The sequence below is a fragment of the Leptinotarsa decemlineata genome, unplaced genomic scaffold (assembly GCF_025532065.1).
Source record: "Leptinotarsa decemlineata unplaced genomic scaffold, Ldec_3_MD MMD2_tig00000199_RagTag_RagTag, whole genome shotgun sequence".
In the NCBI taxonomy this organism is placed as follows: Eukaryota; Metazoa; Arthropoda; class Insecta; order Coleoptera; family Chrysomelidae; genus Leptinotarsa; species Leptinotarsa decemlineata.
The window spans coordinates 18,099,807-18,119,690 of record NW_027412544.1 but is presented as its reverse complement, the minus strand read 5'-3'; the positions used below and the strand labels follow the sequence as shown (position 1 = coordinate 18,119,690).

The following is a 19,884-nucleotide window of genomic DNA, read 5'->3' as shown; positions in this document are numbered from 1 at the left end:
CAGTAATATTCATTATTCATTACGCCAAAGGTTCCAAGCAGTGCATCATAAATGGAAATACAATATTGATTTACAATCTTCTTAATTATCTTAGCTATAATATCTATGATGAGTATAATTCATTTATATTGTAGAATAATTTTGCTGTCTGAGATCTATCAAATTAATTAGTACCTTAAATTCATAAAGTGAGTGATCGATCATTATCCATTCTGTAGATGCAGAGTTCAACATTTGTTAATCATATTGAGCTGATGATAGGGATTCCAACTTTTTTTTGAAGTTCATCAGAGTATATGTACTGTAATCATGCGGAAGTTGATTATAGAACGTACAGGTATTGTAAGTGAAAGATCGCTGAAAAATGAAGGTTTTATGTTTGTACTTTCCCAGTTACCCCGAGTTACGATTGTTATAATCACTCAGATTCCCTATTTTGATTAGTTTGTCATATACTTCAGTACTTTATGAGTCATATTTAATAGATGTAATTTTCTCATATCTAGCAATTTCAGTTTTCGCATTTCCCGATATTTATGACTTACGTGCTCATATTTGCGATTTCCGAAGGAAATACAAGAGTTCTGTATTTTTTGAAGTCGACTACTGTCAACACTCAGAAGTGCAGATCCATAAATGTAGTCACAGTAAGCCAGTTTCGATAATATGAGGGATTTACAAACACGAATTTTCAGAGCGGAACTCATGAATTGTCTACTTGGATAAAGTTGTTTGAGTGTATTATATGAAACTCGGAAAAATTGATTGACATGTTTTGTGAACCTCAATTTATTGTCTAACCAGAGTCCGAGGTTTTTTGTTTCATTTTTTATGGGAACTTTTTCCCCACCCAAAACAATGTCGATTGAGGTACTGGCTAGATTACGTTTGAACTTCGGTCCGAAAAACAATGCATTGGACTTACTCGCGTTCAACTTCAGATTATGTGCTGCAGATACATTTATCAAGGAATCCAGATCCGAATTTAAAGCAGCGGTAACATCAGGTTTCACTTCATTGAAAGATAAGTACAGCTGGGTATCGTCCGCGTAGTGGTGTATGCGGCAGTATTTGAAGAATGAATGAAAATCTGAGATGTTCAAAGAGAATAACAGTGGGCCCAATATTGATCTATGCGGAACGCCATGGCTCAAAGCAAGGTCTCTGAGGATTCAAGGTCATGAACCACTCTCTCTCTCTGCGTTCTTCCCTTCAGGTAACATTCAAATAGTTTCACTGAATCAGGGTGGAATCCGAAGAATTTTAATTTACTAATGAAAACCTCATGATCCATAGTATCAAATGCCTTGCTGTAATCCGGCAGGATTAGACAAGTAACCTCTCCTTCATCAATTGTCCTTAAAATATCATCAACAATATTTGTTAGAGCTGTGGTGGTGCTAAATCCTACCCTGAACCCAGACCGAATCGGTGGTATAATGTTATGTTTAATTACGTATTCATTGATTTGATTGTACAAAATTTTTTCAAATGCTTTAACTAGAACTGGCAGAAAAATGGTTGATATTGTTAGGATTCGTTTATTTTCTCGAGTGGACTTATTGCTGTATTTAAATCAACATCTTCATCATTTTCTTCACTAGTGGACTCTGCGTTTAAGCATGACTGATCTCGACAATGTCCACAAGCTTTAGAACATCTCAATCCAATTTTTTTACATCCACATTTGCCGCCATAACCTTTTGTACAATTTGAAAAGATTGTGTTTAGTAGAACATCGGGTGCTGGTGGCAATAAAGTTGTTATTGGTTGTAATATATTTTTCAACTCCCAACCCCACTGTTCTGGATCAATTTCTTTTCCTAGCCAGGTTTGTATTTGATAATAGACTCGATAAATATGCTGTTGAACTGCTGAAGAAGTGGGTGGTAATAATCGAAATTTCACGGCTGTGTTTTGTCTTGTTGGTTCAGCAAAGCTACAGCATCTGTAATTGTCAATTCAATTTTCTGATTTTGGAGCATTGACAAGGGCATCTCGAGCGCAATTTTCTTGTTGGAATATTTCTGCAGAATTGTGTAAATCGGGTCTTTTTTCAAACATCTTCATGACTTTCATTTTTCCTTTCCCAAAAAGTGTTGAAGTTGTGTCACATTCGGTCATAGCATGTAAAAACAGAATATTTTTCTTGCTGTGTGGATACTTTTTGATGCTCTCAGTCGAGTATATTTTTAACATTGTTTTTCTCTGGTTTCTTAAAAAAAATGGATGTAGCTTCATCAAGTATTTGTGTGCATGCTATGAGAAGTACCAATAGATCTATGTCTTCGCCAACGATAATTGTAGTATTATTTATTGATTTTTCAATTGCTGTTTCAACTATTAAGACGTCAGCATCATCACGTGATTGTCTTGTAGAAATGCTAACTTTTTCGAAATTGTCAATGAGCATTTCAATTAATTCTCTTTTGTTAAATCGATTAAATAAAAATTTTTCTTGACTGATAGGAACTTCCATCGATTCATTGAAGTTCACTTCACAAGATGTAAAAACGGCTGCGGTTCGTCTTAGTTGTTCCATCGCTTTGATATTTTTACTGGTATCGGTAACCATCAAAAATGACAATAGTATTTTGACCAAAATTGTTTGCTAAATAATTAATATATTTGTTAATGATAATATTGAATGTATCATTTTTTTGCCATACAACACGATGCATAAGAAATCCACCATCAATTATGTATGTTGCATTATCACAAACTAATTTATAATTAATTGGCTCCAAGTATTGACATATTTTTGATTTCAGAGTTTTTCTTATGCCAACATCATCAAATAGTGCTGTTGGATATGGACTTAATTCATATTGTAAATATTCACAAAGATTTTCCTCAAATTTTTCATTTAAAATAATTCGTTGAAATAACAATAACGGATCGATGGGTACCTGAGAGTTATGAACCATGATAGAAGTGTTCTCTGATGATAATGGAAGAACTCTGTTAATGCGTTTTAATGTAATTTTGTCGAACGTTACACCTATCATTTTTTTAATTGACTGCAGACCAATTTCTTTGGCATTATAACAGTTGATTTGATGATTGCCAACAATTCCTGTTGATATAGAAACTACTTCATTGCAAGTTGAAAAAGGATTATGTAAAGTAAACCACTCTACAAGTTTTTCAATGTCATTATTATCTCTTTCAATGCGTGAATCTCTTGAGTCGACATATTGATCCGCGGTATCAAATGAATGATCGCAAAATTTTTCAATTTCTTCACAAATTGCATTTGTTGCATGCATGCCATATATCCACTTACATAAGACGCTTTCATGAGTACTCCTTCCTCGAGAAACGGAACATTTGCTGGTGGTGGTCATTTGTATTATATATAGTAGATTTTACTAAGTTCTGAAATCTCTATAATATAAGTATATTTGTCACAAAACGCCCGAGTAGAATTTAGAAGTTTTAAGAAAACTTAAATACATTCATAAAAAGCAATAGAGTTGACGCCATATGTGTGCATATGTGAGTGCATTCTACTCTCTTTCTCAGCGCTCTAGTCCGAAAACGGTTGACTTTACAGAAACATGCAAGTGATATTTTTGTAGAGAATCGTATGAGGAATAATTTTTATAGTGACCTTTATTGACCTCCGAGCCATAAGAGATATTCGCGAAAAACTGATTTTTGTGACCTTTTGACCCTTATAACTTTTTTAGCCGGCACGATATCAATGTCGATTTTTCACATCTTCATTAAAACGCCATAATGAAGGTGTATACCAAAATTCAGTTCAGTAGAAATTTTTCCGCAGATTGAGGTTTAAAAAACCTAAAATGGCTGGATTATAAGGCATCTAATGGAAACACTTTTCTCACAAAACTACAATACTGTCTCTCGACGGGCGTATAGCTAACAAAATTAGCATTATCAGGAGATGATTGAAATTTTTCAGACAGTTTACATTGATTTATTGAGAAGTATCAGGTACCACCAATATTTGAGATATTCACTGATACTGTATTATTTTTAAGCAGATATGTTCAAGCACTGTACTCATTCTGTACACCATTCTGCAAATGAAAGAGAAGTACTTCGAGGTGTATTGAATTGAACCTTCATTCCATTTGAGTAATAGGAAAAATTTTAAAAGCGAAAATTGACGTGTTTCAGGATTTTTCATAAATATGCATATTAATTTAAATAATGAATTGATTCCATTTCACCATTCCACACTGTATAAGATCCTGTTTAAATCTGTCATGTCTCGACGTTGAGTTTGTCATTTCTATGCAGAAAGAATAACTAGTCCTAAAATAGATCCTCCTAGTATTCCCATTAATTAATTTTACATTAACAAACCAAATGATTAAAATCTTATTATAGATTAAATAATATATTTTGATTTCAGAACAAATGACCTTTTATGAACATATGTTATCTTTCAGGAACCATATATGGAAGTAGTTAATCCGTTCATTCTGAAAAATAAAGAGAGGATGGTTGTGTTTCTTGATCAATTATCTATGGCCGGAGATCCAGGTGAATCAAGAATCACTTCTAAACTAGACACTGCCAAAGAACTTGCTACACTACATCACATCTGTGTTGCTCATCTTACAGAGCTCCAAGCAGTGGCTAAAATCAATTCAAACATAAAAACTTTAGTCACTGTAGCTGATATGTTGGCCAAGCACAAACAGAAATATTTGGAAATGATTAGATAATAGTTTAGAAGAGAAATGTATCCCAGCTTTCAGGAATAGAAGCAAAGTCAGTAGTTTTATTTTATTATGCAGGGTTTTTTATATAATGGATTTAGGCTGATTTTGATTTTTATATTTTTTTGAACCACATCTGTTCATTAGGCCTTGTGTTCAATCTGATTGATCTCCAAATGTTCCTTTATACTGTTTTGAATCAGACTTTCAAAATTATGATCATATTCAATGCTTATTTTATGAAGAGTAGCTTGCACATCATTTTCAATATTTCATTTAACATTTCAAAATTGTTTAGTTGCAGTATCGCTGTTAACTTCAATTTAATGTGTATTCTACTCTGCCAACTTTCAGATGGCCAAGTTGCGAATTTAAAATGTATAGTAGGATTTTTTCATTTTTTTTAATATATATCTATCTTCAAAGTGATCTCTAATTTAACGAATCATTCGTTTTGGAATGTTACTGTCTAGTGGAGAAAAGAATTATTTAATTAGTTAGTTTTTTGGGTAATGTACTGTCCTTTATACTGAAATGGAGAAAGTGAAAAAAAAAAACCTTTTGAAATTACCTTTTTGTCATTAATATGTTATACTTTTGGTTGAGATTCCAATTTATTTATTGGATCACAATTAATTCACAATTATACGAAAAGAACTCTCATTGTGACTTACAATTATCCTATATGAAATTTGATTTTTTTCCTTAAAATTCATTATTATTTCAGAGATTATTTAAAATGAGTAGACTTTTTTCAATATGTGTAACAGTTATCTGACTTACTGGGCTTCCCAAATAATTCTTGTCTTCAAATTCACCATTGTAATAATCAGATTTCAACATGTTCTTTATTAATTGGAAATGTACTAACCACTCAATTTCAACTTTATTTTATTGTTGTTTTTTTGATTTGAGACTAGTTTATGAACATTTTGTAAAGTATGTGCTCAGTGTGATAAATCAGCTTGTTCACCATTTCCAAATTATTCTTATTTTATTAAACTTATCTCGGTTTATTTGGTGCGGCAATATAAACAAGTGTTTACAGGAGTGTTTCAACAGCAAACCTAGTCGCCTTAGAAATTCTTGTGAACATTTGCTATTTTGGGAAGTATCAGTTGAGAATTGTGATAAGATTGTATTTTCTGTTGGAAATATTGAAATAGCTTTCTATAATATTTATTGGAAAGATCGACCAATGAAAACATTCATTTCATACGTTCTGCATTGTGTAAACATGAATTATTAGTGCCATTACCTCACTCATTCACTCAATAATATAGCTGTACAAATATTATACTCAAATTCTATATTAGTCCAATCATCCGAAGTTGAAAAAAATATCTAAAATTTTGTCACTTTTCAATTTGTTTTTACACCATAATTCAAAAACTAAACGTTTTTTGAAGGAACTCATTGCATACAAAATTTAGGCAGATATAATTTCTTATTAAATGCATGTATCAACTTTAAAATTTAGATATTATTTGACTCCGCCAGAGCGCACTGATAGAAGCCTCATTTGGCTCTTGGGGGAAAAAGAAAAAGAAGCCACTCTGCAGTGGTGTACTTATATAAATGAAATCATATTTTATTTGAATTCCTATTATACCTAGGTCATTATTGGATAATTGGTGAGAACTAATGAGGCTCATGATCGACAAAGGCGCTAGTTTAAAAGAAATTGGTTCAACTATTCTTCCCGATATAACTAAAAGTATCTGATTATTTTGAATGAAGTGAATTATATTTCCAATAATAAAACCAATGGAAATGAGAAAGGTGGCTGTCAATAGTTTGTATAACTTTGTTTATTGTGTCACCCTAGTTTTCTAATCCTTTTTGTAAAATGGACTTAATTCAATTTATATTCATATAAACACTTCTGAATGGTCTCTGCATTGTTCTTAAGGTTGAAACTATATGTGTGTTATTGCAAAATTTGATTTGTTTCCATTTTTTAAAGATTTCAAATGTTCTTAAATTCCAGATTCAACTTGTATGTCGATGAAGAATTCATATTTCAGTTTATAAATTAAATTTCTGTCAAACTCCTAACCACCCATAATCCGACATTCCTTTGTTGTGCTCCTTTTTCTCCCCTTAGGGTATCTTCTCAAGGCCACCTACTTGTGTTCGCTGGCTTGATTTCAGTTATTGGGTAGACCAGGTAGAAACAATCCTGTATAATATTCAAAAAAAATCTTCATTGTGAGATTTTCATTAAATAGTTTTACAAAAATGCCATACGTTTTGCCATACAATGGCTTCTTCAGCCATTGTATGGCAGTCTGTAAAGACACGCCTGAAGAAGCCATTGTACAGGGAAACGTGTTCCGTTTTTGTAAAACTGTTATGTGAAAATCTCACAATGAAGTGTTTTTTGAATAAGTCATGAATTTTCATCAAGTATCAGCTGATTCCATCATAAATGCTATATAACAAGTGATGAAATTAGCAGTAGCAAAAAACGTAATGATGTCAACAGTAGTGTGTAATGATGTCTAGGGGCGCGGTATCACCTTGTAGAATCAGTACATGATTTGTCAGCTCTTGATGTATTTACTGACGTTCGATAACTCAGTCAGATTGTTATCATTTTTCGAAAGTGTTGAGACACTATCTCTTGAAATGAGGAGAGAGTAATTTGGCAGATTTCCTTTGAACAAGCAGGTCTATCGACAATCAGCTTCATTAACTTATGCCAATTCCTTAAAAATGACCAACAAATATTGAATATTTCAATAAAATTTCGCTCTACAGTTGGTTTTTCAGTTATAGTTGAAAAACTGATATTTTTAGGTTTTTTATTATTTTCAATATGAAGCTGACGTGTGACAAAATAGAACCCCAAAAAATACATAGATTTGCTGAGAAAACTATTTTTATAATAGTTTGCCAAACGCTTGGATGATTGGAATATGCAGTGTGTCCTAGATAAGGAGGGCCCAATGAGAAAATCGGAAAGTGTAAGCAACACAAAAGTTAGGAAATTTCGATTATGTATGTGATAATTTTTCAGAGATGAAACATCAAATAAAAAAATCTTGTACAGCCTGAATAGGGTCAATAAAATTTTTTTTTATGTTTTTAATATCTCCTTATTAAATAACGGAAAAATAAATCAACAAGTACTTTTGAACCTAATTGAACCAACTTTGTATCTCCATTGGTTTAAGATTTTCTCTTCCTGGTCCTCCTTATTTTGGATAGGTAGTATAATCATTAATGAAATATTGAGATCTCCACTTTTTCAAATCACCCTCTATATTTAATTTTAAATTCATAAAGTAGTAACTGAAAAGACTGATCTTTGTTTTAAGCAGTTGTACCAAATCTTTTTAACAATGATACGAGAAGTGATGAAACATACTCTGTTAACTTTTCAGTTAGGTTGATATTCTGCATATATCAGATATTAAATAAGGATCAATAATAAAGTTAGCCATCCTTCTCAACCAAGAAATATTATTTACAAACAGTACACCACTTTGTAATGAACAGAAGTTGGTTATTATCAATTTTGATTCAACATTTACAAATTGAGTTTACAAACATTGTAATTTCAAACAGAATGATTTGGACTTTATTTAAAGACTGTCAGTATAGTTGTTGTGTAGTTTGTGTAGTTATGGAAAAATCTAGAAGAATGTACGTTTTCTTATTTTACTATCTTCAAATATATCAGCCTATTGTAATATTTTTATATCAGTGGAGTTAAGTTTCCTACTATTAGGGGTTTCTAATATTTTTAGAGAGTAAAGAAGAAATTCATATTTAGAAATGCAGCCTGTTTTGTTCTTCTTGTTCTAATGGATGGCATACCATTTTCGTTGAATAATTTATAATGAAATTTATATACTCATAACTTTTATAGTGGTTAATCAATTGAGATTTTACTTGTCATTATTACAAACTTTGAGGTGTGATTTACTGAGAATTAGGTTTGTATTTGAAGAAAATGAAACTAAAATGTTGAAATTGATATTTAATTTCAAATATAAATTATTGTATGGGTCATTGTCTATGGCAATTTCGATTATTTTAAATTCACTATATTCTTTGATTGTAATCTATGTTTACTCCAGAAAATTTCTATGATATAAGGAGGTAGCATTATGAAAACGATAAATTATTCACATTAGAATGGCATAATTCAATTGTTTGAGTTTATTAACCTACTGCAATTTTTTGATTATATACATACATATATATTATATATATATATATATATATATATATATATATATATATATATATATATATATATATATATATATCTATATCCCAATTGTAGATTGTATATCCCTTGATATGTACTTTTATATTAAAATTTTATTCATGTAATCAAATTTGGCTTTTTGATTTTTTGAAAAGATTTTGCAGATCTAGTGGTCTAATGATTCCCTCATTTTAATTCTAAATGTGAAGGGATGACATCTATGAAAACGCTATCTAAGGGATCGAGATTGAATACTCAATCATAGAATATCAAAGATAAACAAGGCTCCCAAAGGCGATCAGTTGCAAAGCCATGATTCGACATCGACCGCCAAACAGGATTTGTCTTCCACTGCATAACAGCAATGATCCAACACCAGACAGCACTGTTTTGACCCACCAGGTCTCGTCAGTTGTGCTGGGCTGAACCCCTGAACTGTTCTGAACAGAACAAACTTGAATGTAAAGGCCATGACACATTCCCCTACGAATACGTCATCTTTAGATGCCATCTACGAAGACGCCATCTTCAGATGGAGACTTGGCAGGTCAAAACAGCGTTATCTGGTGTTGGACCACAGGCTACCTTGCAGGAGAAGACAGGATTAACCTCGTTTGTCGCTGGCTTTGGGGAGCCTCATTTATCTTTGGTATTCAAAAATTGAGTCTTTTGTCGATCCCATAGATGGCATTTTTGTAGAAGATGTCATCGCTTTCACATTCAGGTGTTTTTTCAGAACACATCGGTGGTTCATCCTAGCACTACATATGAGCCCTGGCGGGTCTGGTGTTGGATCACAAGTTCATTTTAATCCTAGTTCAACTCGACCTAGAATCCAACAAAATGTGTCTTCTGTGGAGAGGTTGAAATGTGCACTTGAAGGGTATTCCTTATTTGTTAATGAAAGAAAAATAAAGTTTAATGTAAGCCACAAATATGTTCTTGGCAGAGGCAACCAGTTCCTTTCAAACAATACCAGAATATATAACAATATCTGTTTCAATGATAAATGTTAATTTTTTCTGAATGGCAAAGTAACTAAACAGTGACAAGAGTGGCAGAAGACCACATAGGATTTGAGAAAGGCATGTACAAAGGCTAGAAAAGTTAATATTTGGGCTGGAATTCATGAACTTTACCGTGACCTTTCATACTTCAAGTATTAGTTTTGGAATTGAAACAAATAGAATTCACAGAAAAGTTAATATTTGGGCTGGAATTCATGAAAATAACATTATTCATTCTTCATTTTTTAAAAAAATTGAAAGGCCATCTTTACCGTGACCTTTCATACTTCAAGTATTAGTTTTGGAATTGAAACAAATAGAATTCACAGGAATGCTACACAACATCATATATAAAAGAGTCATTATAAAATTTCACATACATCAAAAACTAAAAAATGTTGGTGTTGTCTCAAATGCCAAGCTTTTTGACAGTTATTAAATATATTACCATAATACAAATCTTTGTTTCATTCTTTCATTTGGATTTATTAGTTGCCTAGGTTTTTCAACATCTGAACATTTTGTTGAGCCATAAGAGGTATGGTAAGGTGAATGATATTAATAGCAGGAAGTTAACTGTACAGGTTGTCTTTTGGTAGGTAGGTGTTGAATATATTGCTAGTGTGCTATACAAAGGACCCAATATTAAGCTACATTAGAAGTCATGGAGTTTTAATTTTCATAAAGATAGTGATAATTGATTGATATCTTAATAAATATCCTGTAGTGTCCACATTTCTTTCAAAACTTGTCCATAAATGAAATTTAGGGATTATTTTTTACTTATGTATTGATTGTAATAAAAAAGTTATTGAAAAATTAACTTTACACTAATTGAAAAATAATATAGAAACAGCCATTACTATACAAAAAGTTCCAATAAAAGGGGACATTCTTTCGCCAATTCTTGCACACTTCCAAAAAGTTCCCGTTAACCTGTAAAATATAATAATTTACTTATCTCTGCAGTCTTTATTTGTGGTAACAAACATACCCAACCTTGTTCCTGTCCATTATACTTGGAAACAGACCCCTCAAATAAGCACAAGTACAAATCAACAATAATGTCACTGTCAGTAAACTTTGGAAATTGAAGAGGGCTGACTAAAACATCAATAATAATAATAGCTATGCATTTATTCTACCAAATAATATCAACATACCATTTTTCTTATAATTTCCTTTTGAAATTACATTTCAAACACGAACCTGACAACTCATTTAACTGTGACTATGACTCTAAATTAAATCTAACCTAATCAAAAAGCTTGAAACAAGCAACACGGATGGCGCTGACAGCGATTATACACATCGAAAGGGTAGCCCGATTTTTACTTTTTTAGATGAAGACAAGATTTTGACAAATTTGATGCCCAGGTTGGCATATTTTCTGATGACGGAAAAATAACCGATAAGTTCACTCACGGAACAAAAACAAACAGAAGATTTCACTAGTTTCTGACAAAAATATATTTATTCTTGATGGATATAGTTTTATATAATGTATATAAATTATATGTTTTTACTGAATACTTTAAACTGTCTAAATGTCAAAATTAATAAAGTATTATTGTTTTCCTTACGTCAATGTGGAGAAAACAAGGTAATTCTGTGTTGTTTTTTATGGTGGTAACCACTCTGCTACCAAATTATGTTATTGAAACTAAAGTCTGAACCGCTTACGTTGTTCTACTAAGAAACTGGGCTGCTTATAGCTTCTAAAACTGTTGTTATTTCGTAAATGTTGTACAATTCGAAAATAATTGTTTGACAATTACGTGTCGTTTTTTCAATTATTTCAATAAAGATTGGCGTTACAAAAAACATTAAAAAAAGGAACAAAATAAATATTGATTTCTTCTAATTCTCAAACACTCTGAATGAGAAAAGTATTTCTCGAAAAAATATGTTTGTAACTTCTTGCAGGAAAAGAGACTCCATGGGGCACCACAGAACAATTCGGTATCGTATTCGGCTGAAAAATATAGTCTCTATGGCGCCGTTATCGAGGGGAACATTTGAAGAGTTTTGCTGTAGATAAATCTCTCTACTCGACAGTTACGTTATTTTGGGTTTGTACCAGAATTAATTTACTTTTTTATCTGCAGATATTATTGATGAAAAAGAAGAAATATCACACAAACTATATTTTTTGCTACCGAATAAAATTTGTTGAATCATACTTTCGGCAATTACTGAAACAACCAGCAATTTTTTTTGATCATATAAAAATGGACAAAAGTGCGTTTCATTACCTATTAGAAGGAATTCGATATGGAGGACATATGACGGATATCGACGGTGCAAAAATAGGCACGTGTTTCGGAGGTAGACGGGCGGTCTAAGCAATGCAGCGCCATCGCCGAGAACGTGACCCGAATGCGAGCAGATGCGTGAGGGCATATTTTTTCAGTTACTATATCTTAAAATATAAAATATAAATTACTAGCTCTTGCCCGCTCTTATATTAACATACAGCCGAAGCTACTGAAACAAGAATCTTGAAATATGCAGGAAGGTTCTTTGTATAGCGTAAATGAGCATCAAGAAAGAGAATCAGAAATTGCCATCACCCAAGGAGAAAAACTAGGGGTTGTATTGAATTTCGTCAGTTTTGAAGTTGGAAACCTTAAGGTTTGGGCTGGGTTGGGAAAAAAAAATTGTAACTAATTGTTTATAATGGTCTGTCACGAAACTTAATGTGACAAACCATATTAAACGCCGGCGAAGCCGTAGGCAACAACTAATATGATATTATATGATTAAAAATCCCTGAAAGAACAAATAAAATTGGAAATTAAAATGAATAGCCGAAAATAACAATTATATTTAGCGAAAAAACCCGAAATGAACTTACAATAAAATAAAAATGTGTAAAAATGTGGGCGAAATTTCTCAAAACAGTATGCTGAACATGAAAGGTCGTTCAGACAAGGTATAAATGATTCGACGTTTTCAAACCACTCCTTGGAATGCAACCACAAGTTCGCCCGAATCTAAACGATACGAATATTTTGCACTATGCAAACAAAGGATGGAAACTCAATTATTTGGAGTTCTTAGAAATTGGCAAGCATAAGTATGTTATCTCCTAAATGATCAAATGATAATGAAATCGATCTAAATGATCAAATTAGCGTATCCATCATTGCCACAGGTAGGTAAACAAATTTCAGGTACAGTAGGTATGTAAGGGATAACATAATGATTTATTTTTAGTTTATTGTAATTGTTTTCAAATTCTTATAGGACGAAACTGCAGTAACATTAGTTACAGATAAAAATGGTAAAAAACATAGGAAGTTTTTTCATTTTTTGTTTTAATTAAGTTCAAGTCATCACCTTGAAGTTGGTGATTTATATCGTTAAATGACCTGTATAAGCCTGTCAAGTAGGTACGCGATATCGTTCTTTGATGATGTTTTGTTACGCAGTTCTATACAATGTCTTTGTTTTCCAAGACCTTATCACAGAGTCAAAAAGACGCATTTCTGTGTGAAACAGCAATCGGGTAAAATTTTCATCATTAGCAACACAAAGCTAATTAAATAGTCTGTCATTTTGAAGAACCGTTTCGGATTTGATTGACTTAAATTTCTAGCGAATAAAGACTAAATGTTGTCAATGAATGACGCAGTGTACCTATTGCCAGCACGCCTGGAATTTTGTTTTTTAAGTACTCAATGAAGCCTTCACGAAAACCAGTCATAGCCGGAGCTCAATCGTAGCAGCTGATATAATATTGTTAAAGAGAATTTCTTTTTCATTACCACATTTTTTCAGTGTATTGAATATGGTTTCTCCTTTTATGTCTGTTTCTAAATTTTTAGCAAATAATAGTTCTTGATACATTTTCTCGTCTTTAATAAACCCCACGAAGACAGCAACAATTATTCATTAGTTGGTAAAGTGGACTCATCTAAGTGAATTGAGAATGTACAAGTCTTTAGATGATTGCACAACCACTCCTCAATATTGTTGCTCAAAGGGAATTTTCGGATAATATCTGCTGTCGGTTTATGGAGTACAGTAGTCATTAATCACCGTGTTACCTCAGGGCTAGTACTAGAGTGCCACCAAGATTTAGCCAAAACCTCGGTAGATAATAACATTATCCTGAGGTGGGTTAAAGGGCACGACAGGAGTAAAGGTAATCGCATTGCCGACTCTTTAGCCAAGGAAGCGGCTGGACTAAGAATTTTAGGACCAAGTGGCACCCACGGCCTGATGACTTCGACAATTGCGGAAATAGTCAAATGTTACACCCATGCTCAATTTTTAAAGAGATGGGATGAAATCAAAGGATGTAATCTTGCCAGGATCACCTTGGGCGACCCTGGGAAGCTGGCGCCGAAGAAATATCTGGCGATGACCAGGAAAAATCTACGCCTTACAGTAGGATTTCTGACTGGCCACTGTCAGCTAAGGAAACACCTACATAATATGGGGCTAGTGGACACACCTCTATGCAGGATGCGTGAACAGGAAGATGAGACTGCCAGGCATGTCCTGTGCGAGTGCCCGCGGAGTTATCGTCAATAAGAGAGTGTGTGTTCGGCGAGTCTTGGCCTACACCTGCCGATATAAAGGAGATGTCTCTCAGTGACCTGTCCACCTTCCTGGAAAGGACAGGATGGACGACGACCTAGGAGGACAACTCCTCGGGAGGATGTACAATGGGTCACATGTGGCCTAAGTGCGTGGGCTTACACTCAGCCTCAGCCACAGATACAGATACAGATCTGGTGTCGGTTTATGGAGTACAGTAGTCATTAATCATTTTATTGCCGGTAAAAATTGTTCAATGGTGTGCGGTTTACCTGTTTCAGTAATTGACAAAGAGATATTGTAAGAAGCTCGTAGTCCTTCATCGTCTTGCTTAGCAGCCACCGAAAAAAGATTTGACACACTTGACTGAGCATTGTGGTTCTTCACCAACTCTTGAAAATTGGCTTCATTCAAAAAAGATTTTTGGTAAAGAAGATACAAAGATGAAGAAGGGTTCGCGGCATTTTCAATAAATCCGTATTTAATATATTCCGCGCTATATTGCCGTCTCTTTTTTTTTGCTTGCGACATAGTTACGTTAGAAAATTGTTGAGCTTGAGTACATACTGGCTTAATGACTGCGCGAAACCACTGATGGAAATAAAAGAAAAATTACGAAGCGGGGTACGCGGCGTGGTCGCATTGAAATATATTACGAACCGGCGGGAATAAGAGAAACATGCACAAACTCGTTTATCTCATTTAACGATCAATCGCACTGAGCAAGTAAGAACAAATGTCAATGTCGTGCAGTTCGCGCCCGCGGTTGAAGGTCCCCGGCAACTCGAGCGGATCACTTGGTAAGAGAGAGAGAATGGTTGTATTATTCTACTGTGCCACTCCGCAAACACGCACCGCACGAACGTTGACGAACTATAATACAGGATTGCATAAATAAATCGTACAATATTTGTTCGCGCCAAACGTGAATTATAATTGAACCTTCTATATTCAATTTTATTTTTACTAGATTAGGTACATTAAAAATCCCGCGTTCGGCAAGTGCTCAGCTTAGCCGCAACAATAGATACACCAATTTTTTAATACGTGTCTTCGGAGGTGGGGAGCTCACCGGCGATACTTGAAGACACGAATATTTTTCAGTGTTTGATGCCTCCTACTGAATATCTTGAGATATGAATAGAACAGTGAACACATTAAAAATAATAAATATTCAATGTATTTTTGTTTTATGTTTATACAATAAAATAGGATACAAATATGAACTGATAAACAGATGTGTAGTAAGAGGATTTTAATTTCAATGAATTTTGAAATATGAAGTAGGTAGCTGAGTTACAAATCATCAATCACCCCCTTGAATCACATCTGGGACCTTTACCGCCCCCTCTAGGCCTCCAGGGCCACATAGGGCCGTTATCTCCAACTTTGGGAAATACTGCTCTAGTAGAACGTGCTTTCGGGCTCTGTAATACAAATGGTTACTCCGAAGTGATGACGGAACAGAATTTGGCTAGGAAGGTCTCGAGAAGGAAGTTGACATCATCAAAAAAAATCAACGGAATGGTTACTCCAAAGTGATGGTGGACATAATTTGGCTAGAACACAGGAAGGGCCTCACAACGAAGAGAAGCTGTAACAACCAGTGTTTGCACTTCCCAACATCTGAGGATTGTCGAAAACAAGAAGAAGAAGTGGGTCCAAGTATAACATCAGAACCTGCTTCAAATCCGAAAACACTATCCATAACAACCTCATGAAAACGAGGCCACCAAACGCAAACCAGCAAATCGGGAATAACAGAGCATGATAACATCAAGTAGTCCCAAGCTGAAATCATCCAGAGGGAAGAACACTGGTTTGAGAGGAAGTTCAAAGAAGCCGGATATATGTTGTCCAATAACGCATTCAGCCAAGCTAGCTTAGATATACTCAACATATGGAAACCCATAATCAAGGGGAAAACGCTCAACTCCCGCCAATTGGTCAACTCCCGCCAAACTTTCATCTCCTGCCAAACCGGCGAGGCGGAGAAAGGAAAGAGGGGATAGGAGAAAGCATTTGAATCCCCTATAAATAGTCATCTCTTGAAGGAATAGACCAGTCATCATCCGAAGACGATTGTGGATACTAACAATCAAAACGTCGTGAAGTAACTTGGCCTAAAATGTTTTGATTTTTATTTATTTCCAATTGTTCATTTTTCAATTTTTCGCTCAATTTTTTATTTTATTGTAAGTTCATTTCAGGTTTTTTTGTTAATATAATTTAATTACAGGGAATTTTATTAACAATTGAAAATTAACAGAATTTAAGAGAAAAGAGAAAAAAAACACCTCAAAAGTGCTGCTTCGTTCTCTCCTCCTCACTCACAAGCGAATTAGGTGAAATTGGGGACACATGTGAATCGTTGTATTCATGCCACGCGCCACTATATGGGTGTCTGCAATATGCTGTGTAATGCCCGTTGTAAGTAGTCCCACTGTGAGTCGAAAGTGCAGATAGATTATAACGACAAGGGGCCACATTGTCTGCTGCATAATTGCTCATATCTAATCCTTCAAAAGAAAAGTCGAGGACAACATTCAATTTGTCTCTGAATCTTTCTGTTGAAGAGAATCTTTTTAAATGGATTACTAAAATACAGGGAAATTTATGGATTGATAGGGACTTTATGCATTTTCTCCTTTCCTTGCCCCTCGAACACGTTCGTTTTTCATCTCCATCCAGAGTTTTCTCTCTTGAGAAGGAATCCAAGCATTGTGACAAACTCAATTGGTCAGTTCTTTGTCGTATGGAAATTTGCAAAAGTTATAAACCATGTAGTGAAAAAAGGGGGGGTTTAGTTTTATGCAAATATTTCAGAAAATATTAATATACCTAATTGTTTTTTTCATATATTCATTTTAATTTTGGATTTTATTCATTCTTTCTGATATCATATCAGTAAATGGTTTATGTCGATTTCGGAATCTCCCCCACCACTTTTAACCTTTAAATGACCTCTACATACGTCACACAAAGTAGCTATGGCGACTTTGAGACGGTGTTTTGAGTTTGACTTTGAACAACCTTTGACAAGGTGACTTTGATTTCGAATGAACTCGAGCCAGTTTTGGACCTACATGATCCAACGCAACCAAGGCGACTTTGAACGATTGTTTTCAGTTTGACCTTGAACGAACCTGACCTACGTCACACGAAGCAGGCAAGGTGACTTTGAGGTAGTATTTTGGAGGATTCAATTTTGAAAGACCTTCAGCTGCATGGACGAAGAGGCTTTTGGGGTGCGTTTTCAGTTTGACTTTGAGTAACCTTCTGCAATATCATTATCTTTACTGGAATGAATAATTGCGAAAGTTATAAACCATGTAGTGAAAAAAAGGGAGTTTAGTTTTTTGCAAATATTTCGGAAAATATTAAAGATATACGAAATTTGAAAAAAAATCCTTAGAGACGAGTAAATTATCTGAAAAAAAAGTCTCACCTCCCGGAACTCTATCACCAATATTTATAATTTTAATTTAGAGGCGAAAATAGCGCTAAAAGCGGGCGATGCGTGTCCCGCACGTACTGACCCATACGGACCTTTGCTAATTTTTACAAGTTCTAAATTTACATAAAAACCCTGATAATTTTAAAACTAAAATTTTGTTCACTTCTCGGAACTTTTCTTGAAAGCATTCAAAAAAGATTCCCGTTGAAAAAATTAAAAAATTTCCATTTGTTATTAATAATCAAAGACGTTAAAAAGTGAAAAATTCAATAAAAGCAATTGATTTTTTTTAATATTCAAATTTATTCGTATTCTTATTAGGTATTTAAAGTTATATAAAAATTATTTTTCATAAATTTTAGCTCTATTTGTTTAATAAATTGTTGATAACAAATGTATATATGTAGGTATATATTTTCTTCATTTATTTATTAAACAATTTGTTTTAAACAAATCAATTTTCACGATATATTTTTTAATACTACCAAAAAAAACAAAAACAATCATGTGTAACTTTTTGTGTGAAAAACATTTCCTTTATTTTTTCACAATTTTTTTCATAATTTAAAATTTTTGCGTTTGGCAGATCCTCATGGTTCTCAATCATTGTTATTAAAATAAATCACAAACCAATGGATATAGGACACAGTCACTTCAATTTTCCTTTAAGTAATAAACAAATAAGATTTCAAACAAATGCCATAATCTATTCATTAATTCACCAAAACTACAAAGTTCATTGACTGGATTAGTAGGGGACGCGAATACTGATTGTTACAAAGCTATACTTGAAGGATTGACGAGTATGGCAAGTATGGTAGGATTCAATGCTGAAAACTATGAATATTCAAAGTATAATGCTGTCCAAACGTTGATTTAAACCGTACCTACAGTAGAATTAGATGGAGAAAAAAGCCATAAACACGTCTTTACTATTTCAACAGATTGCTGCTGTAATAATGAACAATTCATCGATAATTAAGAAAGCTCTGTAGTTTGAGCTAGCTCCGTTTCCAATGGCTCTATTTGACGATATTGGTATCATGCGTGAATCAAAAAAGTTAGAGTTATAGGATACACTGACTGTTTCGCTATTTAATTTATCAGAGTTAACGAAGGATTCCTTCTGTATAAAGTCTTATGGAAAGAGAAGAAAATGTTTGCTGATATAATAGCTGATTACAAGAGTTACATATTCAATCATTATTCGAACACAACTTCTATCATTTTCAATGGTTATGAAGAAGAGTTTAAGTCGTATGATTGATACAGATGAATTTTCAAAAAAGTTGCTCTCGAAATCACATTTGAATTGGATATGAAGTTAACAGAGAAAAAAATACTTATTTTTATCGAACGTGAAAAACAAGTCCCGTTTTATAACTAAATTAAGAACTCTCATAGCAGACACCATTTTAACGATTTCGCAAGCTAAAAAAGATGCAGATACACTAACTATTCAAACAGTTATAGATCTTGCACAAAAAATCCGGATAAAAAAGTTGTCATTGGAATTGACATTGATCTAGCAGCATTGATGATTGCTTTAACACTTGACGATTTAAATATAACGATGTGGAAGCCACGTGCTTCAACAAAATAACCAGATAAAATTTATCATAGCCACGAGAACCAACGTTTAAACAATTTAATTTTATTCGTTCATGCTTTTACTGATTGCGAATAGAGTCAGCTAACTATTTCGAAAAAAAAAAGAAAAAGTTGCTAATGAAGGAAAGAGAAATGAATCTTTTTATGCTTTTACCACTTTTATTTGTAACTAACGTTACTGCAGTTTCGTCCTATACGGATATTTTCAAACTTATACTTTATTGTACCATATACACATTAACGCCATGTTTTATTCTTCAACGTTGGCAACAATTTTTTTCTCTTTAATGCTACACGCCCTGTATACTATTTGATTGGCGTGTTTTGAAACAACACCGTCTCTAT

The 19,884-nt window shown here is 33.5% G+C and overlaps 2 protein-coding genes across 3 annotated transcripts in view; one reads left to right on the top strand and one right to left on the bottom strand.

Annotated features, from left to right (window-relative positions):
• vap (RAS p21 protein activator vap) overlaps positions 1-6,416 on the top strand; it is a 38,387-nt gene extending 31,971 nt beyond the window's left edge. For both annotated transcript variants that reach the window (XM_023165463.2, XM_023165462.2), the window contains one exon: positions 4,422-6,416. In XM_023165463.2, coding sequence (XP_023021231.1) covers positions 4,422-4,700 — 279 coding nt within the window. In that variant the 3' untranslated portion in view covers positions 4,701-6,416. The remainder of the gene's footprint in view (positions 1-4,421) is intronic.
• Positions 6,417-10,578: 4,162 nt separating this feature from the next.
• ksh (transmembrane protein 167A-like protein ksh) lies at positions 10,579-11,250 on the bottom strand. The gene is made up of 3 exons (XM_074173107.1): positions 11,087-11,250; positions 10,918-11,027; positions 10,579-10,859 (listed from the first exon to the last, which is right to left on the bottom strand). The coding sequence occupies exons 1-3, from the start codon at positions 11,087-11,089 to the stop codon at positions 10,754-10,756; spliced, it is 219 nt and encodes a 72-aa protein (XP_074029208.1). The 5' UTR covers positions 11,090-11,250; the 3' UTR covers positions 10,579-10,753.
• Positions 11,251-19,884: the final 8,634 nt, after the last annotated feature.

Coding starts and splice junctions, on each gene's coding strand:
- ksh (XM_074173107.1), bottom strand. Junction 10,860..10,917: donor ATGGACAGGAACAAGGTTGG/GTATGTTTGTTA, acceptor TATATTTTACAG/GTTAACGGGAACTTTTTGGA.